This window comes from Chinchilla lanigera, unplaced genomic scaffold, assembly GCF_000276665.1.
Source record: "Chinchilla lanigera isolate Chin_1 unplaced genomic scaffold, ChiLan1.0 scaffold00015, whole genome shotgun sequence".
Taxonomy (NCBI): Eukaryota; Metazoa; Chordata; class Mammalia; order Rodentia; family Chinchillidae; genus Chinchilla; species Chinchilla lanigera.
The window spans coordinates 19115018-19140710 of record NW_004955416.1 but is presented as its reverse complement, the minus strand read 5'-3'; the positions used below and the strand labels follow the sequence as shown (position 1 = coordinate 19140710).

Here is a 25693-nt window from a genome sequence, read left to right as displayed (position 1 = left end):
GGGCTGGAAAGGATTTTAATTCTTGCTTCCCTGACTCAGTGCTATAAATCAACATTTCCATGTGTTGTAGGGATCTTTCTCTTTGCAAGATGTGGCCAAGTTCATTAGGGAGGAGCTTGCCTCTCTGGAATATCTGTTCATTGAGGTATCTCTGACATAATTCCTTTCCCAAATGTTCATTGCATGACTTTATTAGCCATATGGAAAATTTAATTCTGCATGCCGTTGTATCTTGTCAGTATTATGCCCATGGGCCTAAGAGCCAGAGACAAGAACAGATACATTTGAGGACAACTATAAAATCCCAAATGCGGAGTACTAGGTTAGAAAGCCTACTCTTTTTTAAGAGGAAAGCCTTCTGTTTTTTAACACACTCTCCCCATTCAAGAAAACATTTTCAAAATATGTGTGTGTGTGTGTGTGTGTGTGTGTGTGTGTGTGTAGAATAGCTAAGAGAGTTGTACTACTGACTTCTACTGCTTTATTGAAAAGAACAGTTAATCAGTCTTATATGCCTATATTTGTTTAACTGAGTAACCAGTTTGAAGATAATAATATGTAATACAACAGCCATTGTTAATTTCCTGTCATTTTATCTGAAATTCTGTATTGCTTCTATTGTTGGGTGTTGTTTTATTTCTGTTTGTTAATGTGTTTTTGTTCTTTTATCTTTAAACTAAAAAAAAGAAAAAAATAGAAAACATTTTCAGTCAGAATGATGATCCTTTTTTGTACAACACAACACCAAACCAACTGAATTTTCATTTTTTTTTTTTTTTATTTTTAGAGACAAGGTTTCGCTGTGCAGTTTTGGTTGGCCTTGAACTCACTTTGTAGCCCAGGCTGACCTCGAGCTCACAGCAGTCTTCCTGCCTCAGCCTCTCAAGTGCTAGGATTACAGGCTCATTCTTATTTTTACAATATTACTAATGTTTGGGCCTTCAGGTTGTGGTGATCTGGACCATTTCCTGTTAATATTTTCTTGAATTCTCTGTCCTGCAATTTTTAATGGGAACGGTATGGTTTCTTTCTCTTAATTAAGGGGATGAGCTTGCATTTCCATCCTTAGTCCAAAAGTTGGCTAAAAGCTTTTGCTTTGTGTGGCTGGTCAGAATCTTCGGGCTCAGCCACAGTAGGAAAATATAGCACTTGCTAGCTATATGGTTACTAACCTGAAAACCCATCTGTTATTTAAAATGGCTTACACATCCCACCCTATTAATAGTTTTCAATTTTAAAAAGGTCCTTTTAAAACTGTCTGTGCTATCATATTTGAATGTGTAGTTTTGTGATCTGTGTGTCACCTAGGAAAAGGCAAATTGGTTTCTGTTTGAGTTGCTTCTGAGTCTTCTCTGCATAGTTTGGCATTTAAGAACCAAGTCGCCTCCCTCCCCCATTACTACTTGTAGGTTGAAATCCAGTGCCATCAACCATGGGGAAACTACCTTAAGCCTTTCATATAGACTTTTAAAAGCTCAAGTCTCTTCTGAAATAGAGTTTCAAGAAATTTTTTCATTATAGTTGCAGAAAAGACACATCTTAAAGAACTCCAAATTGTAAAGCTGCAAGTGGCACAACTATAACCTTAGTTAAGGATATATTTATGATCTGGCTGTACATTTTTAATGAACTTGTGCAAATTATTTAATTTCTGTAGTCTATTTTCTCCTTTTCATAATGGCTAAATAATCTTTAGAGTTTATCCCAGCTCTTAATTTTTGACCAGTTTATATTTCTAAAACAGTTGGAATAAATTCACAGATGTTGAGATGTATCTTATTTGTTGAACCAAAAGGGATAATCATGAGAGGCCTTTTAAAATTGTACTTTTTGCCAGGCATGGTGGCACATGCCTGTAATCCCAGCACTCGGGAGGCTGAGGCAAGAGGATCGTTGCAAGTTTGAGACCAGCGTGGACTACAAAGTAAGCTCAAGGCCAGCCTGAACTGCATAGCGAGACCCTGTCTTAAAAAGACAAAAAAAATAAAAATAAAAATCATACTTTTTATTAACAACCAAATTTTTAACTTAACACTTTTGTCCTTAAACATTTTCCAGGATGTTTTGCTCTGGTAAATTACATTATAAGCCACTTTTTTTCTGTTACAGATCATATGTGCATTTTGGGGAGAATGTATCCACCCCCATCCTTCTTCTTCTTAGGAATAAAAGAATGAAATCTGAGACTATGAAGTCTGAGTCTTAACTACTCTTTCCATCCAGTCACTCCTTCTGTCCATTTTCTACATTGTTCATTTCCCCTTTGGTTATTCTTATCTCATACTGACAGACAGTAACAGTAGCTAAGGAAAGATTATGAAGCCCCCAAAATTTAAGATTATAGTTTCAGTTCTTCCACTCATTAGCTTGAACAATTTAGCTTTATTTGTTTATTGCTTTCCTCATTTGTAAATTTGGGGTATATATACATATTAAGAGGGTTATTTGTACTAACTGGAGTAAATATAGTTCATGTAATAAGCATTTGTAAACAATATAATTTTAATCTCTTTTAAACAAACTCTAAAATACCAGACCACTCTTAGGATTGTGTGATGAAATGATTTTAAATGGATGATAGTTGTAGTGCTCTTTGGAGGAATTACGAATTCTGTCAAGCCATAGTGGTCTTCATTTAAATTTTCTTATCACTTTGTGTTTTATTGTGAAGATGAACTAATTTATTAGACCTCAAAGAGCTATCACTAGGTATTACTTAGAAAAAGTATGTATTGCTTCTGACTCTAAATTCTGTGTTCACTTTTGTTGCTTGCTTGTTTGTTTATTTTTTGAGACAGGGCTCGCTCTGTAGTCCAGGCTGGCCTCAAACTCAGAGGTGATGCTGTGATGGTATTATAAGTGTGTGCCACCACACCCAGCCTGACAGTCATTTTAAGTATTTACCCTTAACGCACACGTAAATTATTCCAAAGAAAGTTGGCAGTGAAATATCTGCCATAAACTTTAGGTGGAGGAACCCCTCCCCCCCCTCCCCCCCCACCCTGCACCTTGGTACTAGGGATTTGAGCACAGGGCCTTTGCGCTGAGCTACATCCCCAGCATACTCCCTGCCCACCTTTTAAAATGGTTTTTAAAATTTGTGATAAGTTTCAAAGTTGCCCAGGCTGACCATGAACTTCAGTCCTTCTGCTTCAGCCTCTTTAAGTAACTGGCATTACAGCTGCTCAGGTATAGACCACGTGCCTGGCTAGGTCGAAAATATACCTTATGAGCACATGTAAAGTACTCTGAGTTTAAACCTAATTCAGAAATCCAACCTAAAACAAAACACATAGTGTTGATCTTCCTTATATAGTTAGCATGGTTTTTATGACTTGGTTATCAAGGTTCACATATACTGCAGAGTTTTGGAGGCCTAGTCATTTCAGGGTTGGAGTTTGGGGTTCAACAAAAGTGTAATCATCAAGCTGATTTTGGCTTCTATATTCCTACTGAAGATGAGACTTTTGAAACTATTTGAACTAATTGTGGTAGGATTAATTGGAGTAAGTATATAGTTTTACAAAGTGGACTTTGTTGAAAATATTTATTTGAATGTGTAAGTTTGATTTTGAGCTTTCATTTGTGTGATACACAAATATGTGTGTGTTTCTTTCATTTATGTGATACACAAATTATGTGTGTGTGTGTGTGCATTTTTTTTTGTATGTAGAATGTTAGGTACCTTGGGAGTGGTGGCATAGTATCTGGGAAACTTTTGCTCAACCTGCTCCCTGATCCAGTTAAAAAAAATGAAAGGGGGAGATAAGTAGTAAAAACTTAGGAGGTATTTTATTATTTAGAATCTTCTTGAATAAAGATAGACTAGTAGAAAAATGTACTATTAGTATCATACTAGAATTGGAGATGCCCTCTCTTGATTTATTTGTAACAGTAAACCATAGGATCAGAATATTGTAAATGGAGTATTTAAAGATTTGTTTCTGCTTATAATCCAGATTCTATAACTATAAGAATTCAGTGTCTTCCAGAGATAGTTGTTCTCATCATAAAATCTTAGAGTAGGGAAGAATTTTAGTGATCATGTCTGTACCATTAAGTTTCCATGGAAGAAACTTGAGCCCCAGAGCCAGAGGCTCAAAGAGCCTGCTATTGTGTTGTTCCTCAGTGGTTAGTGGTCAAGCTATTCCCTTCTTGCTTCACCTCTTCCACCTCAGAGTGCACTACATCTCACTGAAATAAGTGGTGTCCGTAAGCCAGAGGCTCCTTGGAAACCTCTCCTCCAGTATTTCTACTGATTCCAGTTCTGTGTTGTTATACCATGAAAATGCTTGTATAGGTCCATCTTTACTGTTTAGTGATCCTCCTCTACTTCAGTGCCTTAGGGCCTGCCTCCATACTTTGAGAGACGGTTATAGCTGAACATACACATAATCTCTTTATTGTGGTTGATTTGCTGTGTGCATCTGCTCTATTAGTGGCTGTGCAGCACTTCCTTTTAGCAAATTGTCATCGGATGCAGATTCTTAGCCTTGTGGCTTGCTTGTGTGCAGATCACAATAAGGGTGATCTGGACAGATTTAAGATAACCAGCCTCTGTTGCCTTCTTGCTAGAACATGGCATCTTTATTTTTATTTGTGTTTGTTCTCTGTTACCTTCCTGGAAATCTAATGAAAATTGTTGCCTGCTAAGTCGGGGTTTTTCGCTCTGAATGAGCTGATGTGAGTCACTTAGGAAGCCAGATATGTTTAATGCTGTTTTCTGAAGTGCTGCACTGGACAAATGACATTATAAAAAGAGCAATTTTGTGTTTGCTGTATCCTTCACTGGGGCTATATTCTGGTAGCCCAGGGTAAAGCAGGAATTTAGGGTCCTCTTTCCATTACCCTTTATCTTTCTGTTTCTATGAAAATAATGACTTAAGAAAAAAGTCCTTCTGGTCAGTTTTATTTCTGACATTAATTTCTTCACCATCCTTTCTTTATACTTTGCTACCAAAAATTCCGTTGAATTTGTCTTCCCAGTGAATCATACAAATCCAGGTCTTGTTAGGCAGAAGCACCTGGAGACAAAGTGGATTGCGTTTGAGCCTTTCCTGCAATGCTGTGCTAGTGACAGAAGCAGCAACAGGGGCATTGAGTGAGCTCCTGGCTTCTTGAGGTGGGACCAGGACCTGACCCAGTCTGAGGACAGGAGAGATGCATGTGAGAATCACTAAAGCCTGTGTAGTATGTGACTCCACTTTATGGGCAACAGTACATTTATTTTTTTTTCTTTTTTCTTTTAAAGATAAAAGAATGAAAACAGATTAACAAACAAACAAACATAAACAAAACAACACCCAGACAATAGAAGCAATACAGAATTTTAGACAAGGTGATAGGAAATTAACAATGGTTGCTGTATTATATATTGTTATCTTCAAATTGGTTACTCAGTTAAACAAATATAGTCATGTAAGATTGATCAAACAATTAAACATAACTGTTTCTTTCAATAAAGCAATAGAAGTCAATAGTACAACTGTCTTAGCTATCCCCCCCCACACTCTTCTCCCCTTCTTTCTTTTTCTCTTTTCCTTCATCCCAGTTGTTCTTTACTTTTGGGCTATTCTAAGTGGCTCAAGAGTTCTTTTTCTCATCCTCCCCTTTAAGGGCAAGGGTTGTGGGAAGCCCCAGACTGACCGGTCAGCAAGGCAGGCTTGGAGAGAGTGCATGTATGTCTAGCCCCTCACTTTAGACACTTAGAACAAAGATTCCAACAAATTGTGCTGTCGGAATATGATCCCTTCTTACTACTGTTGTCCATGTGCAAAACTAAATAACCTTTAATCTGTAAACACCTACTGTTTTGTGCTGAATATTGTAATAGAAACTAGAGATTTCACCCACAGAGGGTGAATAAGGTGTATCCCATCCCCAAGAAGCTTTGTTGGCAGAGGCAAAGAAATGAACCAGCAGTTTGTATCTGGGTCCTCGGAACCCAGCAGAGGGACTGATTGCCTTTTGTTTACACATGCCCACACCATGTTCTCTCTACTGTTCACTTCTGGTGACGTTATATATCATGAAGCATTAAGTACAATTCTGCTGAAATGTTTCACTCTAGGAATTTTCCCCTTGACAACATTGCTTTCCTTAAAAGAAAGAGTTGGCCATTTTATTCCCGTTCTAGAAAATGATGTGTGTGTCATCCTTGTTTTGTTGTGGAACAGTTCCTGTGCCTGTTACCCGAGCACACAGCACAATAGGCTATGTTCCTCCCTGGGAGTCATTAAGTTTCCCTAATAGGATCATGGAGAGAAGTAGAGGTCTGGCTCTTCTCCCTCATTAGTGCTGAGACCTGGTGCTGTGTCTGCTTCATGTCAAGCTCAATGGATTTTTTTCTCCTCATTGGAGAATGTTCTTTCCTCCTTGCATCGGGAAAAGGATTTAAATTGTGGCTTTCTTGACATGTAACTTTAATGCAATTACTATTGCAGCTAAATCCATTAAAAGGAACACCAGCAAGCTGTGATAAGAAATAATTGTTTTAAGAATTGGCATATAACGTGGACCATGCCCTTAGGTTTGCTTTTTAGTTGAATTGTGTCCTATGGGGTTTGAGGAAGAGTTCGTCATTGGCAACCCCACTGCCTATATTTCCCCCATGCTTCTGTGAAGGTTCTTAGGAGATTCTGGCAGTGCTATGTGCAGGTGATTGGCATCTGCTGGTTAGTATTGGAGTTACCATGTATTTTTACCTACTCACTTTGGTTTGGGTCTCATATTGAGAGTTACTGTACATTTAGCTGTTCCTGGAGCTGGAGGGGGAAAAAAGAGAAGCACGCTCATCTGTGCCTTTTAGTGCCAGGTTTTCTGTTTTATTCCTGTTGAGAACCTATTCTGCCGTATGCCTGTTTCTTGGTCTAGATCTTAGACAAGGGAGTAGAACTTAAATAAAAAGTTATACATATACTCTTAATGATCTCTGAATCATGCTTTACTTTAAAAAAAAAAATCCTTGAACTATTGGTTATTTAATCCCAGCAATCTCTTAGGAGACAAACTAAGAAGTGTGACTGATTACAGCTGCTCAGGTGTGGACGATGGAAGGATATGAGAAGTTGCCTTGATTCTTGCTCTTTTAAGAGTACTAAGAGCTTCAGTATGGAGATAGGGAAGCAAAAGGATAACTAAACTTGGCTTTTTCAGCATCAGAGGCTGGCCGTGCTCCAAAGGCGTGAAATGACAACAGCTCTTAGTAGACCCAAATTGTCTTAACTGACTTAGCAATTGTTCCTATAACATCTTTCAATCTTATCACCCCAGCATAGAAGGGGGAAGAAGAGAAGAGATGAATTTTTTAAAAAGAAGAAAGGGGTATCTAGCTCTTGTTTCTCAGAAAAACACTTTTTTGGGTTCACACAATCAACTAGTATAGTTTAATGATGGAAATAATTTTAAAATCTAAAAAAGTAGAAAGTTGGAATTTAAAAGCTTGGCTTTTACACACAGTTACACAGGAAATGTCTGTAGCTATTGTTAAATTGAGAAACTTGGGCTTTCTTTAAGATAGAATTTTAAATGTTGGTATTTCCATTTTCACAAAAAATTATCCTTTTGGAAGTTTTAACAAATAGCACTGATCTGACTCCTTATATAGAAATTTTGATTAAAGATTGTCCATGTCAGTACATCTGTGATCATTTGCTATAGTGCAGTAGTGGTGAACCTATGGCATGCGTGCATCATAAAATGTTCACCATCACTGCTCTAGTTATTCAAAAGTGGAATGACCTAGCATGTACAATGCCTGGAGTTCAGTGCCTGGAGTAGCAAGCTCAATGCTTGGGGGCAGCGGAGGTAGGGTTAGACATACCTAGCCTGGTGCTCCCTTAATAAGTGCCTTTCAGCTAAATTTATTAAAACACAAATCATTCCGTCTCTTCCTAAAAAACTTTATTTGCCTTCTGGAAACCATTTCAGCTTTTTGTTCTTACTGTAGTTACTAATTTATCAGCTTCATTCAAAATATCATGAGATTACTTATACCTTATTTCATAACTAAAAGTACTGGCTTTCATACAGTCTCTTAAGCTAGAAAGCTCTAATCTCAGATTCCTTCCTGTTTCCCCAAATAAATTTTTTCTTTGAGATATTCACCACACTGAACTTAGTAGTTCAAACTGCTGAGTTAGAGGATTCATACCTTCATCTTGTCTTACCTGAATTCTCTGGTTTCATTATTAGGAAATCTCTTCCTACTTTATAATTCAGTAGTTTTCAAACTTTCTGGCTTTACAATTCTTTTACACTTTTATAATTACTAAGAACTCTAAAGAACTTTTGTTTCATCAGTATATTAGTCAGTTTTTCATGGCTGGAACCAAGTACCTGCCTGACCCACACAACTCAAAGGAGAAAAGGTTAATTTTGGCATATAGTTTTTGAGATTTCAGCTCACAGTTGGCTGGCTTCCAGGCACACACATCATGGCAGAAGGGCATGGTGAAAGAAAGCTATTCAACCCATGACAGCCAGGAAGCAGCAAGCAGTGAGCAGGAGAGCCGAGGAGAGAGGAAGGGCAGGGGACAAAGATTTTTGTCTTTCCCAATCACACCGCCATGACCCACCTCCCCCATCCAGGCCCCATTCTGCAACAGCATTTCATCTGTTAACTCATAAGTGGATTAATCCACAGATGAGTATAGCACCTTCACAAGCCAGTCAGCTTTCCAGGGCCCCGCCTCTAAGCACGTGAGAGTTTCATGGATATTTTATTTTACTTTACTTTTTATTTATTTAAAAGAGTAAAAGAAGGATAACATAGTAATAGGGATTTACCGAATTACAGACAAAGTGGTAGGACAATATCAATGGTTGTTATTTTACCTATTGGTATCTTCAAGATAGTTTCTCAGGAAAACAAAGACAAATAATAGTGAGTTACAGACAGAAATGGTAGGAAATTATCAATGGTTGTTGTACTATACTTTGGTTTCTTCAAAGTGGTTTCTAGGGAAAACAAATAGAGCTGTATATGAGTGATTAATTAAACAATCATTGACTATTTTCAATGGTTGTTGTTGAAAACACATAGTAATAAACATACATCCATTTACAAAATAGCATAGGAACAACACAAACATTACAGTGTTACGGACAGATTGGTAGGATTATCAATGGCTGCTGTAATACATGTTAGTATCTTCAAAGTGGTTTCTCAGGTAAACAAAGATATGCAAGAAAGATCTAACAAGTAGTTACAGCCTGAGGGTTGTGAAAAATAGTGGATTACCTCCTCATCAGTAACTCCTTTCACTGAGGTATGAGGGCTGGAAGGAAGGCCAGGACTGAAAAGAAGGACTGAGAGACTAGCACCAGTGTCCAGCAATAGGCTGTTTACCTTTTCCTCTATAGTCATAATTACACGGGGCTCCTCCTTGAAGATAACGGTCTGGCCAGAGGGAGAAGGTAGAGTATACCCTGGGCCCCTTCATTCCTGTTGGACCAGCTGATAGGAGGGGTCTGAGCTCTGGGGCCTTTGCCTCAGAGGGCAGTCCGACCTCTAGTGGTCACCTTTACAGTCAGGGCATGGCCCAGGGGGCTTCTTAGGACAGTCCTTCTTGAGGTGGCCTGGCTTTTGACAGCGGTAGCTGATGAATGTAGTTGTCGAGTTCTTCTTGGGGCCCCGAGAATCAGACTTCGGGTCTGTTTCTCTTAGTGCTGCAACAAAGGCAGCTGTTTTTTCTCGGTCTCTTTGTTTTCTCTCCTTGGCTGCTGCCTCCTCACAGCTATAAAATACTGAGGAGGCAATTCTTACTAACATCTCAAGAGAGCTGTCTGGGCAAAAGCCATTTTTTGTAGCTTTTTTCTACCGTTTGGTGCTGACTGAGTAATAAACTTATCTTTAAGATAAGTTATAAGTCCCTCTACTGAACTGGGATCCAGGGAAGTATGCTATATCAGTGCCTCTTGTCTAAGAAAGCCGAGGGGTGTTCTCTCCAGCCTCCCAGCACATTGGGATCCCACAACCACTTAGTGTCCTCTCCTCAAGCGTCAACACAGGTGGCAGGAACATGTGGATGAAGTCCTTGGCTGCTAGGCCATCTTAGCACCATCAGGTGCAAAGTATCCCGGGCAGGTAACCTAGACACGTACCTTCTCCATGAAGGCGGTTCTTCAAAATCTGTATATTGGGCACCCATGTAATCCACGAAGTCTTGGTGCAGACCTCTCTGGAGCTCCACTTGCTCCTCCACCACAGCCTGTACAGTTAGGGGAAGAATGGCCTCCAGGGGGTCTCCCCAGGTATTGTGCAAGGTCCTCCTAGTTTCCAGCTCCCAAATGGCTCCTGCATCCCCAGTCAGCTCTACCTCTGAGTGGTCGGGCATCAGTACTCTTGTGTTCTCCGAGTCCTTATTAGACCATATATAAGAATTAGACCAAAATATAAGAATTTTCTAAAGGTCTGGACCTTTCTGCCTCTCAAGGGCAGGGCCAAGAGCGACCCGCTGTGTGGCATGTTTTCCCAGAGGTTTCTCCATGTCAGGATGGTTCATGCATGTCTCTGGGCGGGCCTGTTGTATCAGTGTTTCTCTGTGGCATGGCGTTTCTCAACTACCTGGTGGCAGCTCGCCTGAGGGCCGGCGCACATCTGTAGGCCGCTTCTCGGGCACCTGCTGCCTGCCTTTCTGGGCGCCTGCGGCCTGCCTGCCTCTCCGGGCGCCCGTGCGGCCTCCTTTGTGAATATTTTAAATCTAAACCATAACAATGAGTGACATGTACAAATGTTTGTCATGTTATTAATTGAAGTCTTAAAAATATTACTCAGTAGCTCAAACGCATTGTTAATGGAGAAAACATATTTTTATAAAAAATAACTTCTAAAACAAAAACTTAGAATAATAATGTTTTAATTTAATCAAATAATTGTGGTATTGTACTCCGATACTAGAATTGATAGGTAGTAGGTTTTAAAATTATTAACAATGTGGAATCTGAAATCATAATACATTAAAATCCATTTTCAATGGATCTTTACCCATGTGTGGTTTTATAACATCATACACTAGCTAGTTGCAAAATTTTGATTTACTGAGCCATACAACTCTTCCATATGTTGAATATTTTATGCTATTAAGAACATCACATTTGCTGATAAACATTACTGCCAATCTCATCACCATGGATATTTAAATGTCTTTAAATATTGGTAAGCTGGCAGATTTACAGTGGCAGATAAGAATTTTCTAAAATTCTTATTCTCATCTGAAAGTTTGAATTTTATCAGCAATCAATACTATGATTTGTTTCTCTCGAGAGGCAGATTCACTTCTAAGAAAATATCCAATGCACAATAACCATCATGTGTGTCAGTCCTTTTTAAAGGAAAAATGTTGTTCCCTTAAAAAAAAAACAACAGCTGGTTCATTTTGCAACTTAAACAGCAGCACAAATCATGTTTCTCAAGACTACTGTCGTACCTCCATGTACTGAAGTATTTTGTGCATGCTTGACATTAATATTGTTTATAGCTTCCTCTAGGATATTCTCATATGAAAATGATCTTGTTCATGCCTTTTCTAGAAAGATGTGGCAGTGTTGGAATGTAATTAATGTAATGGAATGTAAAGGAACGTAATGGTACCACTGCCTTCATTTATGCCAAGGCACCATCAGTGTAATTGTCAACATAATAAAAAAGACAAATGATACCTTAGCATTTGTATGAAAATACTTTGATCCCATATACACTCTGAAGAAGACGTTTGGTACCAGCAAGATTTTGCAGACCATGCTTCAAGAACCACAGGTCTAGCTGGGCATGGCAGTACCTATAAGTAATCCTAGCTACCCAGGAGGCTGCAGCAGGAGGATCAAAGTTCAAGGCCAGTTTGGACAACTTACTGTGTCTAGCATGTGTGAAGCCCTGGGTTCAGTCTTTAGCATGGGGGTTGGGTAGGGGTGGGACAAGAGAGGGAGGCAAAGAGGGAAGACAGAGACCAACCACTGGTCTAGCCCATGTTACAGATGCTTGGTTTGAGTAAATTAAAGAGCTCTTTAGTTTTAAACTTTATGATGTGTCATATATGTACTTTATAGTCTGAGTCCTGAGAGTGCTTGTACAGTCAGTCCCTCAGCTATGCTGTTCCATCCTACAGTCCAGCTGCTAGTCACACCAGTCTTCTATTACCCATTAAATTCATGGCTGTACTGATTGTGTTCTGTGCTTGAAATACATACTGGAGTCCACCTGGGTACACTTTCCGTCCATTGTTGAATGAGTTGTTTGCCCTAGGCTGCCACTTGACTCTCGGAGGCCTGTTTTTGCTCTTCTCCACACTGAAAAATAAAGCCAGTGAAATAGTAATACCTCTTATGTCCTACTACATACTCCCCTGGGAACTCCTCTGCTCTAGCCATGTTTTCATCCATACAGACCTGTCACATTGTCTCACATGTATTGGTAGTAGGCATTTATAAAGTTAGCTATCTGGTGAGTGTCTTGAAAAAAGCAGAAACAGACGAAGAATTTAGCAAGGCTGATTTTTACTTAACAATTTTCTGTACGTATTGTGTTCTTGAACTCTACATAAAAGTATATATTTATTTATCCTTTTAGTAATTTCTTTCCTTTGGGACACTGACAGTGGTGTTTCCTTTTCTTTTAAAATCCTGTCTCGTATTTCCATTACAAATGTATTTGAAGCTTTTAAGTTTTGTCAGTGGAGGTAAAATTGATTTTATTACTAGAGTAGAAGGAGTTGCAGCTAAAAATCAAGTGAAGAACAGAAAGCTCTTTATTGATAACCTGCTAATTAGAGTATTTAGGATTCAACCAAGAAGGGTGGTTGGTCGATCTTCTCTTTCTTTTTTCTTTGATTCCTCTCTCCCTGCCTCCCCTTAGATTGAATCTAGGACCTTGCACTTACTAGACAAGTGCTGTACTACTGAACCACATCTAGAGCCCAAAAATGGTTTATCTTTCTGCTCTGTGTAGAATTTAGCCAATAGACTGCCTTTTTAGTAAAGGTGCCTTATCAGCTTTATCATTGTGACAATTGGAGGTACAGCGACATTAGAATTTATACCCAGGAAGACTCTACTTATGTGATAGATCATGACAGTAGCCAGTTGCATAATGCTGTGTTCTTTTGAATACCACTGTTGGTTATGATATTCTTACATAGGAGGCGAAAAGAAATGCTATTAATAGCCTTACAGAAGGCATACTGAAGGAACAGAGCAAAAAGACCTTCTACCTGTTCTGTTCACTGCTGCACTGGGAGCTCAGACGTGGCTCTGATAATGCGTCATCATCTTTCGTTCTCATGGTGGCAATGCTAGATGTACTGACATAGTACATAACAAGTCAGCACTGTGCAGTCTTGTGAACTAATACAGATTGAAATGCTCAAAATGCCCCCATGAAACTTGGTCTTGAATAATTGACTTTTATGCAGAGTATATTAAAAAGTTTCATGGGAAACAGTTGTTTTTTCAAGGGTTGTATTGAAACCATTCACATTAATTACAGAGATATTTAAAAAGACACAAGGATATCTGAAGAAATAACCTAAAAATTAGTATGTAGTTACTCTGTCTTCAGAATGGATGATCTTACAAACCCACTGGATTACCATTTGTGTTTGTAAAAAGCATCCATCTCCAAATTTATGAAATTATATGCATAAAATACTTATAGCTTTTTGTATGCAAGTTATACCTTATTAAAGTAGTTTAAAATTTCTTTTAATTAGTAAATGTTTGCAGTATATCATGATTACATTTATCCTGATGTTTTTCATTAAAATGTATTCACAGTACACAGAATTTCTTCCATATACTGATTAGTTTCTTTTTTTCTCCTTTTTCTTTTTTTTTCCTTTTCCTTTTCCTTTTCCTTTTCCTTTTCCTTTTCCTTTTCCCCTTTCCCTTTTCCCTTTTCCCCTTTTTTCCCTTTTCTCCTTTTTTGCCTTTTCCCCTTTTTTCCCTTTTCCCTTTTTCTTTTTCTTTTTTTGTACTGGGACTCAAACTCATGACCTCATGCTTGCCAGGTAGGCACTGTACCACAACTATATCCCCAGCTACTGATTAATTTCTGATAGGATCATTTATTGATAAAGTTTAATGCCATTTGCTTGTGGTAGTAGAGATGGTGCTTTTTTTCCTCTAGTGTGTATATCTGTGTCCAAAATATATGGATTATATAAATGGTTGAATAAAAGAGCTTCTGAATCTGCTTGCTTGTAGCAATTTGATCTCCTGAGGAAGGGTTTATATAATCCATGAAATATCCTCTTCAGAGAGCTGTGTACAGTAGCTTTCTCCCACCCCCGTCACAGTTCTGTATCACATGGTTTCAGTGATGTGTGGTCAACCATGAGCTGAAAATACTAAATGGGAAATTTTACAAATGAATAATTCATAAATTTTAAGTTCTCATGTTCTGAGTAGCTCAATGAAATCTTGTGCCATTTTGCTTTTACGACGTGAATCATCCCTTTGTCTAGGGTATCCATGCTGTACCGGCTACCTACTCTCACTTAATAGCCCTCTTGGCTATCAGATCAGTTATCATGGCATTGCAGTACTTATGTTTGAATAACCCTTATTTCACTTACTAACAGTCTCATACTGCAAGAATAGTGATTACCAAGGATGCATCAGGGAATAAAACATGGAAGGACAGATTAACCTAGGTGCCACGTGCCATTGCTGCAGGTAATATAGAAAAAAGCAAGTATCTGTAGGGTATAGTACCACCTGCAAGTTCAGGCACCCTTTGGGGGTCCTGGAACATATCACTCATGGATAAAGAGGGACTACCTTATACATGAACCAGTAGTTGAATGCTAAGAAGTCCAAAGAACTAAGTGATGTCTTGATCCATGGGCTTGCACAATCAGTACTTACATTACCATGATAATGGATGAGTAAATGCTAACACAATTCTAAAAGTGTCCAAGGACAGAGCCATGTTTTGACTGAGATGTGTGGTGGAGGCATAATGGATATGATAGCCCCTGTAAGGGTCCTAAAGGTCTGATTGATGGGGAATATCATTATGGCAGGATCAAGGGCATGGAGGTGGCAGTCAGATATAAAATCTAGTCTGAGAGCACGAATTGAATTGTGTGGCTGCAGTAAAAAAGTCTTGCAAAGAGAGAAAAGGCCAGAGAAGTTGTTAGAATGTTAGGCTTTCCTCAGTCACCTTTTTAAAGCCATATGCTCTTTAAGCCAGTGGGTCACACTGGTAGTTTTTAGCCTTCTGGATAAGGATTATTTCAGGATCACTTTAATTGCAGTCCAAATTAGGCACTTGGGGATTGGCCAGGAAAAACATCTATAAATACGTCTCCTTTATTTCTTCCCTTTTGACTCAAATGAAAAACCCTCTCCCCCTTGTTTCTAAGGCTTTTCCATCTGTTTTCCCAGTCCATCCTAACATTGAAACAGCTTGGTCTTCAGATGCTTAGTAACTCCATTGGTTTTAGTTGGGGGAGGCCTATTTTCTACAAGTATCGGAGAACCAGAAAATTTAACATTACTTCTCTCTGCTTTCTGTCCTATCTAGAGGAAACAATGCGAAGGAAAGGTGTTGTTCTATGAGTGCTGATTTGAATTAGAATTTACCATTTACCTCATTTTATCTGGTATGCACCCTTGTAGGCTGAATTTTAAAACTTTTAAAAAAATATAATAGTGCTCAAAAAGTAGAAAGATTATAGCAACTAATATACTTAAGGCACAAGCACTCTACAGATTGTGTGTGTGTGTATATATATATATATATATAGTCATTCATTCTTTATAACAGACTTTCTTTTATTATTTGCCTTTATTATTTTTATCCTCATTTTATAGGTGAGAAACGGAGGAACAGAAAGGTTCTGTAACTTGCTTATGACAGTCTGGCTCCAGGGTTCATGCTCTTAAGCACTAGGCTTTGTTAATAGATTCATTAAGCTGCTCAGTCATCTCTTCACTTCCTTTGATGTCTACTGTGTGTGACAGCTCTGCTGGTATGTACTTATGTAAAGGCGCACTCTTCCCTCTTAAAACAAATTTTTGTAAAAAGAACCCTTCCTAAACAAATTCTTGTAATTTAATTTGAAGTAAACAGTCATGTTATACTTCTTTAAAACTTTCTAAGCCATTGAAATATCTGTTCTGTTTAAATAAAATTATCAAAGCACAAGCTCCAAGTCATAGTCTACAAGTGAATAGAACTATTTTGTTTGGTTTGGAAATGTGGAAATCAAAAATAACGTGGCAGTATTGAAAAATGGACATTTTCACATTTGATTTTTCTCTTTTTTTAATCTGTTGGACAGTTGATAAAAAGAGCAAGTTGTACCTGCATTTTTTGGAAAGCATGACTATACAGTGGTGTGTGTTTGCCTGGAGGGATGAGGAAAGTCTTCCATGGGAAGCTGAATCATATTTGGCTCATCCAAATGAATGACTATGCTACAACTATTCTTTTAGCTGTAGAGAACAATAACAATAATTTCCTAGAGTAATAATTTTATGTGGGATTCACATTTTTCCTAAAATTATGGTTATTTTGAATTGTTTTCAGATTTGGCCAGGACTGTTATTCTTTTAATTTATCAGCTTTGTTTTTCTTTTGCTACTCATCATTCACATGTATTATCCTTGCCAATTTGTTTTTCCTCATTGCTTAATACCTAACTTTGTTCAGCCATTGGGAAGGTCTTAAGATTGTGATTGTGATGGTAAACCAAGACGTAATCTGTTAGTCATCTGGCCTTTGGATATCTTGCATTATTTTAGACACTGTGGAAGAAAGAAGAAAGAAGGAGGTCATCATCAACTTAGAGTCATTGTAGTTTAAAGGAGAGTTACAAGGAGGGCTAGCAAGACAACAAAGGTGGGTAGTAAGATACAGTACAGAATTTCAACAAAATTAATGAAGATTTCTGACTGTGATTAGCCAGAAAAGTCTCATAAAGATAGTTTAACATAAAGCGAGGAAAAGAGAGAAAATGGGAAGGAGGCAGATTACCAAGGGTGTGAATGAAGGTACAGATGTTAATGATTGCCAGGTGTGGGAGAGGACTAGCAGGACACTAGCATGGGAAGAGAAAGCTAAATAAGGAAAGTGGGACTTGAAGGGTGAATTTTGGTAAAGGTAGATAGACAAGGGAGGGAATTCTAGAAACCACAGTTGCCCTACAAGCCAGGGAAATTGAAGTAAGAAGAACCACGTTCTAGTTCTGGAACCTGGAAGATTTCACCTGTATATTTATCTTGAGTATAGGAAATGTGATTGTATATGGATCATGAAGCAATGTGAAATATAGTCAAGGGAGATTAGATGAAGTGAAGCTAAACACTTGTGCCTTCTATCTGAATTACAACACTCCTGTTGATTTTCTGCTCAGATGTCTTCACTGGCTCCCAGTTGCCTCTGAATTGGATCTTTACTTTTCAGTACGACACCATAGGCTTCTATAATCTAAGCTGTTAGTGCTTTCCCATCCTAATACCGTAGCACTCTCTAATGTGAGTGATGCATGTAACTGGGCGTCTTGCTAGTCCTCTCTTACACCTGGCAGTCATTAACATCTGTATCTTCATTCACACCCTTGGTAATCTGCCTCCTTCCCATTTTCTCTCTTTTCCTCGCTTTATGTTAAACTATCTTTATGAGACTTTTCTGGCTAATCACTTTAGTCGGAGATCTTCGTTAATTTTGTTGAAATTCTGTATTGTATCTTACTACCCACTTTTGTTGTCTTGTATCTGTGTTTTATACAGTTACCGTTACTGTGTTTCTCTTGAGAACTCAGAAATACGTCATGCATTTTTGTAACTCTCATGGCACTTTATAGAGCAGTTTATCTACAGTGGAGACTTAAATTAATGGATAAATAAATGTGACTAATATTCATTAGTTTGCTACTAATAGACCATGGCATGTGATGATGACAGAAATCCCATTAGATAATTCTGGTTAGTAAATGTCAGCATTGTTTCCTTTTACCTCATTGCCATTGTTTCATAAAATGAAGTTTGTTATTTCCACAGAAAATCATATGGCAAGGGAGTTGCTTTCTTGTTGGCACTTTCCTTCATTTTCTATTTTGTTGCCAAAATGCTCTTTATTCACCCTGCTTCCCTCCTCTAGCTAGTATGAAACATTTGTCCTTATTTCAAGCAAGAATGTGCACTCCTGTTATCTTTGGTGTTTGTGGCAGGATCTCACTGAAAGAACTGAAGGTATGTGAAAAGACAGGCATACATGTTGCACATACATCATTTCATGTTTAGGGGCCCTTTTTCTCTGGTAATGCTTCATTGAATTCTGAAGTATAAAGTGTTTATTACTGTGTTAGCAATCCTTCAGCATCAGTTAGAGTCACTGAATGTACTTTCTCTAAAGAGAAAAGCAACCAAAAGAAAACTAGAAAGAGTTGAGTATATTGAGAGACAAAACTTAAATTTTTACCTGTGAAATGGTAGAATATTCAATTCCAACATTTACTATCCTGCAGCTATATCAGAATTACTCTAGAGAAGGTCTGTGAAATAGTTGCATAGCAAAATCCTTATCTGTTTGACCTTTTCACTGTATGTGGCACTGTTACCGTTATTTCTTTGAAATACTTAGTAGCACATTCCGGTGTTGATTTCCACATCTGTATGCCTAATTCATGGTCATTCTCCTGAGTGCCAGATACACACATTCATTCAGTTGCTTACCATGGCTCCACTTAGGTATCTCTGAAGTACTTCAGATTTACTATGTCTAAAACAAACAACATCGAATTTTTGCTGCTCCATACCTGTGTTGCATTCTGCTTTTTAATTAGATGCGCAAGGCAGAAACCTGCTTAGTCACATTTCTTATTCTTTTATCCTCTTAACCTCCAGGGCCAAGTGTCTTGTTAATGTTCAATGTCTGTGGACTCTCGGTTTCTTTACTTCTCCACTCTTCTCACGTAGTGAAGCTACCATCACCTCTTACCCAACTTCTGTAACAATTTTATAATTAGTGTCCCTATTTCTAGTTTGTAAAAATGCTTATACAGACTATTTGTGAAAAATAGGATCATATAAATTCATTTGAATTGACTATTTGGTGTAGCATAATTAATAGGACTAAGAATTTTAAAATGTGGAAAGAGCATGTCCTTTTTACCTTTAATCCCTTAGGATGCAAAGGGGTTGCTATTTCTGGTTATTTCACTCAGAATTTTGCACCTAACAAGCTTCATGAAATTAGTAAGATTTCTATACGTGAGAAGAAATTCTTGTATTTTTGTGCCATTATGAAGAAAAAAATTAGAGTTGTTTTATCTGTCAGCGCTGGACTATCCTATGTGATAACTCTTGTGATTATACTAAGTGCTGTTGGAAGATTAAACGTAATAGTAAATATAGCTGATCACATATTGTAGTCTTTGGAATCTGGTTTAAGATAGACTTCATGACCACACAGAGAAATTGTTATCGAAGAGTACATTGCTTTAGTGTCTCATTTCCCTTCCTCACAGGGTTACTAGAAACTTTGTGAGACTAACACCACAGACCTAGTATGTATTACTTACAGCAGGAAATTTTACTAATTTTTTTATATTGTGTAGAAGATGAAGAAATGTGATTCAGGGTTCAGTTGGCGTTGTAGCTGATTGAACAGCACCTTATCAGGAGCACATTGATGAATGGGCTGCTGACCTTCCAGGGGAGGCTCTTAATGACATGCTTACATGTTCCACGGTTAGCACTGCTTTTCAGGTTTACAGATGAATTGGGGTTAGAAGGAACACCTGTTAATTTTAGTGACTGAATCTATATTCAAATACTCTTTTAAAGCTGAAGTGGTAAATTAAAACAAATGAGTTTAGTGTAAAAGAATATAAAGTAGATTTTATAATAAAATGAAAAGCATGGGAGAGACCTGCTTTGAAGCAAGTCAAACTGGAAAAAAAAAAAGATATGGAAAGTGAGCTTATTTCACAATAAACTTACACTTCTAGTGATGTGGGGTTTTTGTTAAAACCAATTTGATCTTAATCATCCTAATGTGTACCTCATTTTAGAAGATGATGTTTTGAGCTTCCACATCATAAGACTAAGTAGAGAGTGCTCAGTCAGAAGTCCTGTTGCCTGAGGTACAATGGGGGAATTGTGGTCCAGAAGAGAAGTTCTGAGGAAGGTGGTGAGTCATGATGGTTGTCTTCCAGTATCTGAAATACTGCCATAGAAATAACTGATGTTCATTGCAAAAAGAATAGGATCAGTGTACCTGTTCATTCTAAGGAACACACGAGGAACAGTAATCAGTACTTGGAGGTCTGTATGTTAGGTGTGTTCATTCTGATTTTTATAAGATACTATTGTAGTGGGAAACTTTAAAAACTAAAATGTATTAAAATGTTGGTAGAGGAACTGAGACTGTAATTCAGTGGCATGGTTTCTATGTGTATTTTGTAAAATGAGGAATCATTTGTTTCATTTTTCCTATTTTTGGCATTATATAAAATCACTTATTAGAAATACTGATGATGAGTAGTGAACTCTCTTCTTCCCCTGATTGTAACTTTTTTCTTCTATTTTAGTTTCATTTCTTTTAATTTGGGGGGGATTTTTCAAATGTCAAAAGAAGACACTGTATGTAGTAGAAAGCGAGAAGATATACAAATCGGAGCTGTATTCTTGTACAGCTGATTTAAACTGGATGCTACTTCTCCTTTGTCAACAATAATATTCCGCCACATAGCTCTTATTGAGACTGGGTCTCCCATCTCACTGTGTTACTCAGGCTGGCCTCAAATTCCTGCATTCAAGTGATCTTTGTGCCTCAGCTTTCCAAGTACAGTATCTTGGACTATAGGTGTGTGCTGCCATGCTCAGACATCTTTTAGCTCTTTATGAGGGATAAATGAAATTGTATATGTGAAACAAGAGATGTCAATGTTACTAATAAATCTCACTCCAGAATACCTGTTCTAAAGATTGAGCTAAATTTTTTCACTACTTTTCTAATTGAAATTATGATTCTGCCATCTACATTTTTTCCTCTCCTCTCTCCCTTTATTTCACAAAGCTTTTGGTAATTTTAGTAAAATTAGACATTGGTTTGTTCCATGACATTTATCTCTGGTAAGGAGCATGAGTTTGTAGTGAGAATTTTTCTTATATTCTTCTATCTTAATTGTTGCTTTCTAGCCAAATGATTTGCTGTTTTCAGCTAAATTGTTTTGTAGTTTTTTCTAAAGGCAGTGAAGTGTTAAAGCAAAGGTACCTTTTGCTATTACCGCTATTAAGTCCCCGTTTCCCTTTATTCTCCTTCCCACCTTTGAACCTTTAAATCTAGGAGCCAGAGAAATTCCGAGAGGGAATAATAGGCTTCCCTCTCCTGGACTAGTGGTACTTAAACGCTTCCTTTGATATTAAAAAGGATATCCTAGATGAAAACAATGCCTTTTGCTGCCATTGTAAATAGTTATCTTCTTTGTCCTCTCTGTTCATACATCTTATGTGAAGAAGTCTGTTGTTCTAAGCAGACAGGAGTTGCTCAAGTGGAGACCCAGTTGTCTGGTCTGTATTCTAATAAATTTTACTACAACAAATGTGTGAAGCTGGATGACTCACTGTTTTTAAGTTAATGAGATCATGGATTAATCAAAATTGTTAATCATGGTAAAGATGTTCCTTCCCATTTCATGTGAAAAGTAGATGTGGAATATATATATGCAACAAGGATGATTGCTGTAATTTGTTTTCCATATTTTAAGAGATTGTCTCAATTGCTTTTTCTTTCTTTCTCTGAATTCACCCACATCCTTATGAGCTATGTAACAAGTGATAAAGATCTCTTAGTGTCAGACTGACAGAGCAACAAGGTACTTCAGTTATGATCCAGCATCCAAGTCCTCTTACTGTCATTTTTCCATTCTGGAAACCTCGCTCAGAAAGCCTTTGCTGAGAGGGAGAGGGAGAGGGAGAGGGAGAGGGAGAGGGAAGGAACTAGAAGGAAGAGGGGGCGGTGTGGACAGACAAGCCTAGAAGAAAGAACCCTTGGTTTTTTATTTAAGTACCTGTGTTCCCTGCAGAGACTAAATTGATCATCAGTGGATTATTCAGCCAGTCTCCAGTCAGTCACATGCTGGCACATCATATTCATTTGGGATTTCAGAAAGAATATGTAATACATTAGACACATGCTCCTCCCACCCATTCACTTATCCTCTGGATCTTTGGCATGGCCACTAGGTGGTGTCCTAATTTAGAAACTTTGTTGTGGGACTTTAGGTTTCTGCCTAAACTAAAACTAAAGAAACCACACAGTGCAGAACATGTGAACAGTTTGAATAAGGTGTTAGATCTTATAGTTAAATAAATCAAGAGAAAGTTTAAATTAAATACTGTAGCTAAATTAAGACGTGAAAAATAATGTTTATACTTTTTCTCAGACAGTATAAGAGTACTGGTGACTTCTAAAGAATGTGGTGCTCTGCTGTAGATGGAGGCTGGGATGGTAGGCACAGAGCAAAGGGAGGTAGGATTAATGTAAATAATTACTGTTGTAGTGTTCATAAATGACGTTTTACTATCAGTTCCCAAAATTAAAGAAAAGGAACCTCCTTTAAATTCATAGTTCTCGGCTCTGGTTTAAACATGAAATGATTGGTTACAGAGTTTCAAAATGCTAAACACAATAACACAAATGTTCACCGGTTCCAGATGGTTTTGATAAAAACTTGGAATTGTCACATCAGCAGCAAAAGCACAAGACTATAGATTCTGTCTTCTGTTGGGAAGTGCCGAGCAGATCCAGAGGAGAAAACAAGACAGACTATTCTTTTCTCCCATCCAGAACATTTGTTTTCCGAGAAGGAACAGTTATGTGTAAGGACAGCTTACGTTGTCTTGTTAATATATATTATGTGTTTGGAAGGTGAGACTATCTAAATTTCCAGCTTAAAAACCAATAGCCAGAAATTTTTTAAAAGGGTCAATCCATGTCTCTTAAATAAGAATCTGGTATTCTTGTGAAACAGATTTCTCTCTGATTATATAAACTTCCTGAAGACAGAGAGCTCTTGTTTGTTATGTTTGTCTCTACTGCAAGGCACAAAGTATGTGTTAAATTGATACAGAGTACTTATACTTAAGTCACTAGTTAGATGGGGTTGGGATGGAAAAACTTTATGGTGATTAAAGAATCTCTGGTCCCTAGAGAGATGCCTGGGAACCTTGGAAGCAGGAAACATTTGATTCTAATTAGAACAGAAGGGAGTGGCAGGGAGGAACAAACCATATTGAGAGCAGGGGGAGGCAGATTTGATTTGATTTCATTCCATTCTCTTTTTCTTTTTTCTTTTTATTCATATGGGAAGAAGGGAGAGTTCTAAATTATAGCTTGGTGAAAGCTGGTACAGAAAAGATAATAAATGATGAATTTTTCTGTGTACTAAAACCTGCAGGATCTTCAGTCTGTGTTCTAGAGCACATAGTTAAAAAAAAATTTATAAATCCCTGGCCATATTTCTGTGATTTTAGTAAGCTTGAGCATGATTTTATTTACAACTTTTTAATATTTCACATTGTCTTGTCTCTGCCTTTTGTAATGTCTCCTCAGAAGCAGCATCTGTCCAACTTAAGTAAAATAAATGCCAGCTCCTCCTGGAAAGAAAATGCTTCTCCTCTTCCTTTTTTTTCTTTCTCTTTCCTGTCTTTTGCTTCCTTCTGTTCCTTCTTTTTTTTCCCAACTCATTTACAGTCTAAATAAGAGAATATCTAAACTGAGTATCTAAAGCAGTCTAGAATATGATATTGGGTAGGGTGGCAGCTGGAAAGGTCTGGAATAGCACAAAAGCAGACAAATGAAGTAATAGCCACATCCAAGGCCAAGTTAATGTAAACAAAAGCCTTGAAGGGAGAGGAAGTCCTAGCCAGGTGCCTTTTATTCACAAAAATATTAAGACATGTAACCATTCCATTCCCATTTTCTTTTTTTAAAAAAAAGCCCCTTTATTTGTCCTCCCTACCCCGCAACACTTCTGATGATTTTTAAACCTTGCCAGACAGTTTTATAGCCACTTCTGGGTCCTGGAGACATAACTGAAATATTTGACTAACATTTTTCTCATATTAAATCATTGGCTTGCCTTTGGCGGGCAGATGCAGTATATACTCTATACTTCCTGGAATAGATAAGTCTGTTGTACAGACTTGTGATATTTAGGATGTCACCACCCCCCCTTTCTTTATTAGCATACTAGCCTGGCATCAAAGGACTCGAGTTGCATCTTGTAATGCCCGACAGAGCCTTTTTCATAGGAGACATGTGAGGAGGAGGAGGAGCAAGAGGAAGCGGGTTGGAAAAGGAAGCCTTGTTTTTCTCCTCTTCGTCTGTAGATGAATCATGTTCCCACCACTGCAGTGAGGTTTTGAAACCTCCCAGGCTGCCGGTACAGAGCTGAAAGGGCAAGTAGTGACGTTCTTGAGAGAGAAGCAAAAGAGAGGACAAGGCTGGGGCAGGGAAGGGCTGGCGCAGGGAGGGAGGGACGAGGAAGGGAGGGACGGAGGGAAGTGCAGAAGGAGTGGTCTTTTTTCCTTTTTTTCTCTGCTGTCCTCAGATATTTTCAACTCTAAACCAAGCCCTGCTGCCTGGTGAGCAAGAGACAGACTAAAGACTCATCACTTTGAAAAGCATCTGCAGCTTCTATTTTTTACATAAGGAAAAGTTGATTTTTTTTTCTACCTTTGTTTTTTAAGGAAGAACAGTTTAATGAATTTTCTCGTATTCATTTGAGAAAGAATCATCTTCTCGCCCCCTCCCCACTTCTTTCTGGTAAAGTACATGCTGGATTTTATTACCTGCCTTGGATTTTTCCTCCACGTGTATCAGCCGCTATGCTTAGCCAGTTCATTCTGGATTTTTTCTGTTGTCCTTACCACCAGTTATGGAAATGGTGTGTGCCTCTCTTTCCGTCAAGATATACACAACAGAGATCTCCACGCATTTGTTGCTTATATTATGAGTTATAAATGCCTTATCTCAGTGCTCTGAAGTGGCCAGAAAGTTTTCAGTTGAAGAAATTGGATTCTTCTCAGTTTCCTTTAAATTTAGTTTTGAGCCTTTGAGAATTTTCTGTACAGAAGAGTCTAGAAGGCAAAGATCTCCTCCTGTGCACCGTGAGATATTCAGAACTTGGGACTTTCGTGAGCATACTGGTCCTGAGTTAGCAGTGGGTATACTTCCAGCAGTTTGTCTCTTTTCTGCATCTGGACAAGATGTATGAACGGCACAAGAGGCGCTACAGCCTGTGTGACATCTCCAAGGTAGACAGGACTGTGGATGTGGTGTTACTGAAGGTAAGAGGGAGCAAGGTCTCATGTACCCTCTAACGTTCTTCCAGCTGTTTTCTCTTTGAATCCAGTGGCCGTGTCCTTTGTCTTTCTGTGCTGATAGGAAGACAGAGAAAGCCTATGCCAGCAGTGCTGGTTGGGGAGGTGATTTAAGGGTTTTAAAGTAGTATCTGAACAGAAACAGTTGGTGTTAGAGAATTGGCATTAAAATATAGTTTACTTGCTGTTAAGTGGATTCCTATATAATGAGGAGAACTTCATACTCCTGAATGATCACCAAGGGGAAAATTAACCTTGAGAGTCATTCTTTCTTGCGATGCCTCTGTCACTCTATTTTTGTTATTCCTGCCCTCATCTCACTTTATTTGGCTCTCTCCTCTCCTCTCCTCTCCTCTCC

General features: G+C 38.2%; 1 protein-coding gene across 6 annotated transcripts in view; it reads left to right on the top strand.

The window, feature by feature from the left end:
- The window catches only part of Akap13 (A kinase (PRKA) anchor protein 13), a 321318-nt gene that overhangs the window by 186813 nt on the left and 108812 nt on the right, over nt 1-25693 (top strand). Inside the window, exon 1 of one of the 6 annotated variants that reach the window (XM_013512534.1) lies at nt 24575-25302. The exons of the other annotated variants lie outside the window; for them this stretch is intronic. Within the exon in view, the coding sequence (XP_013367988.1) occupies nt 25222-25302 (81 nt within the window). The 5' untranslated portion in view covers nt 24575-25221. Of the gene's footprint in view, nt 1-24574; nt 25303-25693 lie in introns of those variants that run through there. 6 annotated transcript variants of the gene reach the window in all.